Raw genomic sequence first — 11,401 nt, 5'->3', positions numbered from 1 at the left:
TGAGCGCCCCCAGTCTCACCGGCGAGGCCTGGCTTCCCGAGGGCGCAGGCAGCGGACATTGGGGCCCCTGAAGTCTCCTGGCCTCAAGCTTCCCAGGTCACTGTGCGCTTAGCCCAAGCAAGGTCCCGGGGCTGCGGAGCAAGAAGCCGCAGCCTGCACTTCTGGCGCTGGGCACCCCCTCAGGACTGCGGAGGAGGGGCAGGGTCCATCACCCCCACCCCCCCACCCCGGACCCCTTGCCCGCCTTCCCCACGCCCACCTTGGGGAACCGAGGGCAGGAAGGAGGAGGGAGTTTCACGCACAAGGGGCAGCAGCTCTGGGCTCCCTCTCCCCACCCGACCTCTCACCCACACTCACAAGGTCACCCAGACACATGGCAGCCACACCTCTGGACCTTGCAGTATCACCAGCCCGGGCTCAGGATGGGGGGAGGTTGGAAGCCGTGAGGCAGGAAGTGATCCCGCCCCCCTCCCACACTCCGCTCCTCCTTGGGGCCCCCAGACTTAGCCCCGATCTGGTCCCACGGCACCTGCGCAGGCCGCCCCGCTGCGGAAGTGGGGGCTCCCTGTCACTCCCCTGGGCCTGAGGTCGCCCTTCAGTGCTGAGCCCTTGTGGGGATGGACCCGTGTCAGCCTGTCTGAGCCTCCGGCACCCCGGGGGCAGGCGCGTCACTGGGAAGAACAGGCCTGGCGCGTGTGGGGCTTGCTGGGGGGGCCCTGGCCCAGCCCAGGTGCCCTTGCCCGCTTCTGCAGGCGCTCACAGGCCCAGCTCCCCGCCCCCTCTCCTACAGGTCATCAGAATCTGCCACGAACCCAGGGAACTCAGAGGTGCAGACGCCACTTCCCCGGGGACCCTCAAACTGTCCCCACCAGCCTGACCCCCGAGAGGCTTTTCGGGGGCCCCTGCCTGCCCAGTTCTGGGGTTCCTGAGCTGGAGGCAGAGGGGCGTGCTGGCCCCCCTGGCACCTTATCCCTGTCCCCCTGTGGCCCCACTTTGCTGTGAGTGCCGTGAGGCTCAGCCCAGGATCTGGGTGCACTCTGGGGAGGCCCTCCTCCAGCCCCGGCCCCCAATCCTAGAATGGTGCCCACGCAGTTCATCCTGTGGAGGAACAGGCAAGACACGGCCCCTCCCTGCCCAGACGCGCACAGGCACCCAGAGCCCCCCTGGGGCTCCCCTCCCTGCACTGCCCCCGTCTCCTGTTGCGTGAAAGAGAAAAGCTCAATGGATGGAAACTGAAGGAGACTTTCTTTCTCCTGTGTGAGGGAATGCTGGCCGCTGGCGGCCCTGGGCAGCTGTTGACACCTCCCCAGAGTTCTTGGGGGACCAGCTTGGAGAACTTTCCCAGAGTTCTTGGGGCACCAGCTCTGTCCAACTCTCCCACTGCCCCATTCGGCTGGGCTGGGCCTCGTCTTCACAGACACACATGGAGGGTGAGGCTCCAGCCATCACACCCACGTTCTAGGCAGCAAACGAGAGAGGGGGAGCAACTGCTTCCTTTAAGGAGCTTTCCAGAAGCCCTTGTATCAGCTGCTCAGATCTCATTGGCCAGAACTTGGTCACTTGATCACTCCTAGCCAAGGGAGTTTGGGAAGTGTAGTTTCTTAGCTGGTGAGACCTGCCCCCCTCACCCCCACCCCCGCACCCACCCCATGCCATGCGTGGTAAGGGGAGTGGGCATGGGGGCTGCCAGCAGACCCACCCCCACAGAGCACCCAGCAGCTTCACCTGTCTCCCTGCCCACCTGCTCCACCTCTGACCAGCGCTGTTCCGTCTGGGTGTGCTGGGGACATCCCTACCCTCGCACTCGCCCAGGGGCACTCGCCTGGCCAGCAGCCTGCCCTGGCCTGCTATGCCCGCCCCCCCCCCCCCCCCCCGCAGGCTCGTGCCCCCTGCCCATCCTGCCGTCACCTCCCATCCCCCGCTGTTTCCACCTGGCCTCACAGTTGCCTCTGGCTGCCTGCTGTGCGGCCTTCTTTTGGAGCCAAAGCTCCAGGCTGTCCACACGGGCCGCCCTTCCACCGGGGCAGGCGGCCTGTCCCGCTCCTTCCTTCTCGGGGCCCCAGCACCCCCGCTTGTCCTGCTGAGGTGGGGGGCCCATCTCACTCCCTGCCCAGGACCCCCCAACACCGCTGCCCCAGCCCAGGCGCTCCTGTCCTCGTCCCCACGGGCCCCTCCTCTGGCAGCGAGGCTCTCCTGGCGCCCAGCCCTGCCCACGCCAGTGGTGCAGCCCGTCGTTCAGTGGCTGGAGCCCCTGCCACCCCACCCCGTTCCCCACTTGTGACCATGTGCCCTTGCTCCTGGGCAGCCAGCGTGACTGAGCACCCCTGCCCAGGGTGGCCCCTGGCTCTCCCTCCTGGGCCACTGAAACGTCACTCAGCTCACAGGGACCGTCCCTGGCCACCTGCGGCTTTTTGGAGGGTGTGCTGTCTCCATGGGGAAGGGCAAGGCTGGACAAAGCGGGTGACCGAGGGGTGGGCAGGAGAGTAACAGGTCATCCTCAGGAACACAGGGACTGCCACTCGGGGGGCACAGTGTGCACGGGACTGCAGGTGCCCTGTCCCGCCCCGCACCAGACAGTGGCGTGGCGGCCCCTCTGGAGAAGCCCCTGCCGGCCAGTGACCACTCTTTTGCCAGGACACAGAGCTGATGGTAGCTGGGTGCTGATCCCTGGGAGAGGGACCCCCTCTCCTGCTTTCTGGGCAGCTGGACATTCCCAGGGGATTAGGTTTGGCCGAGTTGACATGAGCAGTGTCTGCTGCTGCTGGAGGCGTTCCCAAGGAGGCTCCTCACAGGACGTGGCTGAGGCTAAGGTGCAGACCCAGTGATGGCTGGGGCTCCAGCAGCCACCTTGGGCCAAGAGACAGTCTTGGGGATACAGGCCTTGTGCTCTGATGCTGGGAAGGCATGGAGCCCAGTGGCTCTGTGCAGTTTCCTCACCAACCTGAGCACCACCTTAGGACTTAAGCATGTTAAACCCTGGTGTTCACGAGGCTCTGTCACTGGAGTTTTCCATTCTGTGCAGCCAACTCTGACCCCTGACTCCCGGCCGCTGTGACGGCCCTGCCAGTCCTCTCTCCTGCCACCCCGTGCTGCTCCCTGGCTGGCCAGTCAGTCTGCACTGGGCAAGGGGGCCGCACCCCACCACCCCACACCCCACAGCAGCCCCATGGCCCCAGGAATATAAAACGAAGAAGCCGTGAAAGACTGGTTAAATTCAACTACATTTTAAAAAATCTACATGGCAGAAAACAATGTAAGCAAAATCAGAAGATAAAATTAGGATGTATTTGCAACTCATCATGTACAGCTTGTTTTCTCACTGAATAAAGAGTTCCCACAGTTTAATAAGAAACCAATAAACTAACAGAAAAATGAGCAAATGGTATGGAATACAATTCCCAGAAAAGGATAAACAAGACTGCTTTAACATATGGAAACTGCTTGCTCTCACTCCTAAGAGAAACATCAACTACAACTACAAGCTGCTTTCTTGTGAAGCAAAAATCAAAACACTCATGAAGGGAAAACCAAGTCAGGGTCAGCATCTGGCTAGTAGGACACTGAAGGTATGCCCAACACACCCCCACACACTCCCACACACATGCACACACACCCGTGCACACACCCCCCCAGTGCACACACTCATGCACACATGCCTACACTCATACATGCACATGCACAATTACCCCACATACACTCACACACATGCACCCCACACATGCACACCCATCCATGCAATGCACCCCACTCCCATGCACACTCACATGCACTCATGCACATGCACCCCACATATGAATGCACATACACACACATCCCACACATGCACACCCATGCACACCCCCCACTCCCATGCACACAGGCATGCACCCTCATGCACACACCCCACACACATGCACAGGCATGCACACACAGCTAGTCGGCAAAACTACAAGACTCATTGGATCAAAGCATTTGAGGAAACCTAATGAACTGATCAGGAAGCTGCCAGACAAGGACTCACATGGCCAAGCACAGCAGGTGCAGATTTGCACAACTGGTCCAGGAAACACACTAAACAAACAGAAACAACAATCTGGGGGATGGGAGGATCTCCAGAGTTGCCACATCCTATTACTTAAAAAAGAGACACAAGAAGAACCAGCAAAGTAGAGCCCACACACAGAGGGAGAAAGTGGTCAACAGAAACTCTTCTGCAGTAAGCCCAGATGTTAAACTTACTAGACAAGTACTTTAAGTCAGTCACCGTATATTCACGTCTAAAGAATTACATTACAAGAATGATGTTTTACCAATAGAGTATCAATAACAAGAAAAAATTAAGGAAGAAAACAAAATAGACTTTTTCTGGACTGAAAAAGTACAATCACTAAAATGAAAAGCTCACTAGAGCAACTCAACACCAGACTGTAGTTGGCAAAACAAAGAATCTAGGCCCTTGAAGATAGGTCAATAGGTCCAGTCTGAGAAACAGAAAAAAGAATGAAAAAAAAAAAAAAAAAAACCAAACAGGCCTGAGAGGCCAGTGTGCACACATGACGGGGGTCCTCAAAGAGGAAAGAGGGGCAGGGCAGAAAGAATCTTTGGAGAAACAATGGCCAAAATCTCCCAAGTTCAAAGAGAAACCACGTCTACAAGCAAGAAGCTCAACAAAGCCCAGCAGCACACAGACAATGAGCCGCAGACTAGACAGCCTGTAGTTAACAGCAGGACGGTGAAGACAGAGCATCTTGAAAGCAGAGGAAAACCCAACTCGGTATGTAGAGGCTTCTTTCTCTGAAAGACTGACAGCTGCCTTTTCGCCTGGAACCCTGGAGCCTAGGAAGCAGTGATATGTATGAGACATTCAAAGTGTTGAAAGAAAAAACTGTTACACCAAGAATTCCATATCCACCAAAACGACGCAAAAATGAAGAAATGAAGACATCCCCAAAGAGACAACAACAAAGACAGTTCACGGTGGGCAGATTCAGATCCTCAAGGAGACAGAGGGCGCGGCTGAAGCAGCCTCAGGGCCGGTAAGACAGTGTAAACACGCCTGCGAGCCTTTTCCTTTCCGACTGAGCTAAAGAGCGACTACATGCAGCAGCAATCGCACTCCTACGCTGATGGGCTGACAACCCGTAAGATGCAACCTGTACGATAAGAACAGTGGAAAGGAGCTGGAGAGAAACAGAGTTCTAAGGAAGCAGCTTTGTAACCACTGAAATCAAGCTGGCATTAATCCAAACTAGAGTGTATTAAGTTGTTCATCGTAATCCTCAAGGCAACCACTGAAAAAATTACCTACAAATAATGAAAGGCACAAGGGAATTAAAGTATTACAAGGGAATTAAACAGTTATTTAACACACAAGAAATCAGTAACAGAGGGAGAAAGGTTTTAAAAGACATGTAGAAAAAAAAGAAAAATGGCAGACATAAATCTTACCTTATCAGTAATTATATTAAAGGTAAACAGATTAAATGTTCCACTCAAGCAACAGAGTTGGTAGAACGGACCAAGAAACATGATCAAATACATACCATCCATAAGAAAGACTTTAGATTCAGAGAGGATGACAGTAAAGCGCTGGAGAAGGATGTGTCATGCAAACAACAGGAGGCACACTCACATCGTGCAAGACAGGCTTCAAGGCAAACGTTACTAGAGACAGAGAAGGTTGTGCTCTAAGATACAAGGTCCATCCCTCAGGAAGAAATACCAAACAGAAACATGTACGCCCTTAACAACAGAGCCCTAAAGTACATGGAGCAAAAGCTGACAGAAAAGGGAGAAACGTAACTTCAATAGTTGGAGTTCAACACCCCACTTTCAATAATTAATTTAACAGCTGGGGTAAAGATCAACAGGAAAAGAAACCTGAGCAGCACCAGACGCCAACCAGACCTACAGATTCCACAGGACGCCCACCACCCGCCGAACACTGCGCTGCACGTGACTCTCCAGGACAGAGCACGAGCCTCAAATCCTGAAGAATGAAAGCATGCAGGACGTGCTCGATGAAACCAGAAATCAAAGAACGGGAGGAAATGGGAAATTCACAAGCATGTGGAATTAAGCAACAAACTCCTAAATAAACAATGGGTAAAAGAAATCACAAGAGAAGTTAGAAAATAAGAATAAATAAATATGAATACACAATATGCTAAAATGTATAGGGTGAAGCTAAATCAGTGCTTAGATGAAAATTTATACCCATAAACATCTACATTAAAAAGGAGACCTCAAAACACTAAGCTAAACTTCCACTGAAGAAAGTATGACAAAACTGAAAAATTATAAATGCAAAAAACCCAAGGAAATAAAGGTTAGAGTGGAAATTAACCAAGCAAAAAATGAAAAATAATAGAGGACAACTTCGAATAGATCAATAAATTTGATTAATTCTTTAGCTAGACTAACCAAGAAAACAGAAGGAGAAGACTCACATTTCTAAAATCAGGAATGATAGAAGCGACAGCGCCATCACCCTTGCTTTTGTTGTTTCGTCACCGAGTCGTGTCCAACTCTGGGCGACCTCATGGACTTGGCAGCACCCACGCTTCCCTGTCCCTCACTATCTCCTGGAGTTTGCCCAAGTTCATGTCCATTGAGCCAGTGATGCCATCCAACCATCTCATCCTCTGTCGTCCCCTTCTCCTCCTGCCCTCAATCTTTCCCAGCATCAGGGTCTTTTCCAATGAGTCAGCCCTTTCCATCAAGTGGCCAAAGTATTGGAGCTTCAGCATCAGTCCTTCCAATGAGTATTCAGGGTTGATTTCAAGATTGACTGGTTTGATCTCCTTGCTGTCCAAGGGACTCTCAAGTCTTCTCCAGCACCACAGTTCAAAACCACCAATTCTTCAGCACTCTGCCTTCTTTACAGTCAAGCTTTCACAATCGTCTATGACTACTGGAAAGCCCATAGCCTGACCCCAGCCTTGACTATTTGAATCTTTGTCGGCAAAGTGACGCCTTTGCTTTTTAACACATCGTCTAGGTTTGTCACAGCTTTCACACCAAGAAGCAATCATCTTCTAATTTCATGCCTGCAGTGATCTGAGCACCCAAGAAGAGGTTTGCCACTGCTTCCCCTTTTCCCCACCTATTTGCCATGAAGTGATGGGACCGGATGCCATGATCATAGTTTTCTTAATGTTTAGTTTTAAGCTGGCTTTTTCAGTCTCCTCCAAGAGGTTCTTTAGTTCCTCTTTGCTTTCTGCCACGAGTGGTGTCATCTGCATATCTGAGGTTGCTGACATTCTTCCCGGCAGTCTTGATTCCAGCTTGTGCTCCATCCAGTCAGCATTTCTCATGGTGTGCTCTGCATGTAAGTTAAGCAGGGTGAAAATAAACAGCCCTGTCCACTCCTTTCTCAATCCTGAGCCAGTCCGTTGTTCCATACAAGGTTCTAAGCAACAGCTTCTTGAGTGGCATTCGGGTTTCTCAGGAGACAGGTAAGATGGTATGGTATTCTCATCTCTTTTAAGAGTTCTTCACAGTTGTTATGATCCACTTTGTCAAAAGCTTTGGCGCAATCAATGAAACAGAGGTAGATTTTTCTTTTTGGAATTCCTTCACTTTCTGTATGATCCAGCAAATGTTGGCAATTTGAACTCTGGTTCCTCTGCCTTTTCTAAACCCAGCTTGGACATCTGAAGTTCTCAGGTCATGCAATGCTGAAGACTAGCATGAAGAATTTGAGCATTAGCTTATCAGCATGGGAGATGAGCGCGACTGCCTGGTGGTCTAAACACTAAGAAGAGCACAGCCCTTCTTAGGAAATGGGATGAGGACTGACCTTTTCCAGTCCTGTGGCCACTGCTGGGTTTTCAAGTTTGCTGACATGTTGAGGTAGCACTTTGACAGCATCATCTTTTAGGATTTTAAATAGCTCTGCTGGAATCCCATCACCTCCCCTAGCTTTGCTGACAGCAGTGCTTCCTAAGGCCCACTTGACTTCACAGCCCAGAATGTCTGGCTCTGGGTGAGTGACCACACCGTCGTGGTTATCCGCGTCATTAAGATTTTTTTTAGTGCAGTTCTGTGTATTCTTTCCACCTCTTCTGCTTCTATTAGGTCTTTGCTGTTTCTGTCCTTTTTTGTGCCCATCTTTGGCTGAAATGTTCCTTTGCTATTGTTTTCTTGAACAGATCTCTAGTCTATCAACCTTATGGAAACATAAATGATTATAAAGGAAAACTATGAACTGTATGTATAACCTAGATAAGATGGACAGATTTCTAGAAATATACAAACGACTGAATTGACCATGTGGGATTTATTCCATGAATGCAAGGGTAGTTCAACACATGAAAAGCAGTTAATGTAATATACCATATCAACAGAACAAAGGATAGAAACCACACAATCATTTCAATAGATACAGAACGTGCATTTGACAAAAATTCAACTTCCTTCATGACAAAACACTCAACAAATTAGGAACATAAGGGAACATCCTCAACCTGCTACTCGGCAACTACAAAAAGCCCAGCTACCGTCACACTCTGTGGAAAAAGACCAAAAGCTCTTCCTCTCAGATCAGGCACGAGAAGAGGATGTCTCTTCTCTCCAGTTCTCTCTGGCTTTGCTCTGAGGCAACTAGACAAGACAAAGAGATAAAAGGAATCCAAACTGCAAAGGAAGAAACACAACTTTCTCTTGCAGATGACTTGACAGTATGTACAAAAAATCCTAAGGAATCTATACACGAATATGCAGCCCTATTAGCACTAGTAAGTGAGCTGAGCGCTTTCAGGATATACGATCAATGTAAAACAATCAGCTGTAATATCTAGGTATTAGTAGTGAACAATCCAAAAACGAAATTCAGAGAACTACATTTACAATGGCATCAAACAGAATAAAACATTTAAGAATACATTTAACAAACGCGACACCTGGTATAAGAAAAACTACAAAACCGTGAAAATACAAAGAAAACCTAAGTATATGGAAAGATGCTGTTAAGTTCACTAAGTTTAAAATTTAAGACGACATTACATTTGACCTCTAACATCAAAGGGATTGGGGGTACTACCCCCCCGCATCTGTGGTTCTGCCTCCGAGGATTCACCCAACCACAGCTCATGTGGGACCCCAAAGTATTTACTGTTGAAAAAAATCCTCGCATAAGAGTCAACGCAATCCGTAAAATCTCAGACACCTTTTTATTTTTTGGCAGAAATTGACAAGCTCATCCTAAAATTTATTTGGAAATCTAAAAGACCCAGAACGGCCAAAACAATGTTTAAAAAGAACAAAGTCAGAGGCTTTCAAAACTCCCCACGAGGCTGCATCAGTCCAGACTCTGTAGTAACAGCACAAGGTCGGGGAACAGAAGTGACTCCAGAAATGGATTCAGACCTTTGTGCCAACTTACACTCAACAAAGGTGCCCAGACAATTCAACGGGAGAAAGAACAATTTTTTTGATAAATAATGCTGAGACAACCGGATATCCACACAAATGATGCACAGACAGAAATTAACTCAAAATGGTTGATCCACACCAAAGACCTAAGTTTAAGAGCAAGATCATAAAACTCCTAGAAGAAAACATGAATTACATTCATGACTTGTGATTAAGCAACCGCTGCTTAACTATGATGTGAGAAGCACAAGTGACAAAATGAATAACAGACATATAGGATATCAAAATTCATAGTTTTTGTGTTTCAGAGACCACTGTAAGAAAATGAAAATGTAGAATGGGGGGAAATAATCACAAATCCCATAAAGGTCTAGTATCCAGAAAACACAAAGAGCTCTTACAACTCAAAACAGCAACTCAACTGAAAATGGGCAAAGGATCTAGATGTTTCTCCAAAGAAGATGAAAAGATGCTCACCACAGGTGGCTGGATGGCATCGTGACTCAATGGACGTTAAGTCTGAGCAAACTCCAGGAGCTGGTGACGGACAGGGAGGCCTGGCGCAATGCAGTCCCTGGGGTCACAGAGTCGGGCAAGACTTAGCGACTGAACAACAAGATGTTCACCATCATTCATCATTAGGAAAATGCAACTCAAAACCACAATGAGATGCCACTTCACACCCACTAAGATGGCTAAAATTAAAAAGACTGATGATAACAAGTGTGGCAAGAACATGGAGAAATGAGCCCCCAGATGCACTGGTAGGGATGGAAATGGTGCAGCTGCTTTGGAAAACATTTCAGCAATTCATCAGTAAAGTTAAACAGTTACTATATAACCCCTCCATTTCATTTCTAGGCATAAACCCAAAAACTTGCACACAAATGGTCATTAACAGAATCTGTAATAATCCCAAAGTGCAAACCACCCACATGTCCATGATGAACGGGTAAGCGTGGTCTTGTCACACAGTGGAGCGTCATCTGGACCTAAGAGGACGATGCGCTGACAGCACCAGAGGGGACGGCCTTGAGGACGCTGTGCCACGAAGGCAGCCACACCCAGGGCTGTGTGGGGCTGTGACTCCAGGCACAGGAAACGTCCCGCAGGCAGACCCAGAAGAGAAGGGGAGAAGACTGGGGGCAGGGCAGGGCTGCACTCGTCCCGGACGTTGAGCAACCCTGAACCACGTCACAAAGCACACAGGCCGTACAAGACGCCCCCTGGGAGCCAGGCTGCCCGGTTCACCCCAGGCGACCAGGCAGGCGGCCCGTAAGCGCTGGCCGAGGTCCCCGCAGCAGGAACTGCACGCCTCTGGGACATTTAGATTAGAGTGTGCGCCAAGTCCTCGCATTAAACACACTGGATGACGACTGCTGTCACCCAGGCACCCAGAGAGGAGGCGCTGACAACCACAGGGGACCATGGATGGGGCTGGCCCTAATTCAGGGCGTAGTTAAACTGGTTTGCAAACTTCTCGTGCTTCTTCTGGTCCATCTGGTTCATGGCGGTGACTACCCTCTGCACAGCTGCCCTGCGGGGAAGCACAGCGAGGTGTGACCAGGGAGGCCGGCCGGGCCCCAGGCCCCCAGCTGCAGTCTGGCGGGACCTCGGTGCTGGGTGGCTGCTGCACTCGGGACCACGTGGGAGCCCCCCGCCGTGGCGCCCGCCTTGGCCCGGCCTGGCACATCTCCCACTGCTCCTTGAGCCCCAAGGGCGGCCTCCAGACCCCAATCTTGCCCTTGAGAGCGCAATCCCCCAGCAGTCTGGTGGGCGGAGGCAGCAGCCCCCGCCCAGAGCAGACACGCCGCCCGTGTGCGCGTCGCTGCCCCACTCGGCTCCCATGACAGGCGGCACCTGTGCCTGGGAGGCGGCGCGGCCTCTCACACAGCACGCTGCAGGCCACACAGCTTGCCGCAGGAAGCCCCCTTGGGCCCCTTGGGGGGCGCGGGGAGAACGCCCCAGGCCACAGTCCTCCCGGCGTCAGCAGCCACCCTGCCCTCCACCCCGGCCGAGCCACAGGGAACCAGCCGTGAGCCCAGAG

At 51.1% G+C, this 11,401-nt stretch overlaps 1 protein-coding gene across 4 annotated transcripts in view; it reads right to left on the bottom strand.

Moving 5' to 3' along the window:
• Positions 1 to 3,203: 3,203 nt before the first annotated feature.
• Positions 3,204 to 11,401, bottom strand: part of UVSSA (UV stimulated scaffold protein A) — a 32,380-nt gene continuing 24,182 nt past the window's right edge. For all 4 annotated transcript variants that reach the window (XM_065914010.1, XM_065914008.1, XM_065914009.1 and 1 more), the window contains exon 14: positions 3,204 to 10,891. Coding sequence is in view for 3 of the 4 variants with exons in the window: in XM_065914008.1 (XP_065770080.1) it covers positions 10,798 to 10,891 (94 nt within the window). In the remaining variant the exon portion in view is untranslated. The remainder of the gene's footprint in view (positions 10,892 to 11,401) is intronic.

Source organism: Muntiacus reevesi, chromosome 22 (assembly GCF_963930625.1).
Source record: "Muntiacus reevesi chromosome 22, mMunRee1.1, whole genome shotgun sequence".
NCBI lineage: Eukaryota > Metazoa > Chordata > Mammalia > Artiodactyla > Cervidae > Muntiacus > Muntiacus reevesi.
The sequence above is the reverse complement of the archived record's forward strand: the minus strand, read 5'-3'. Positions and strand labels throughout refer to the sequence as shown.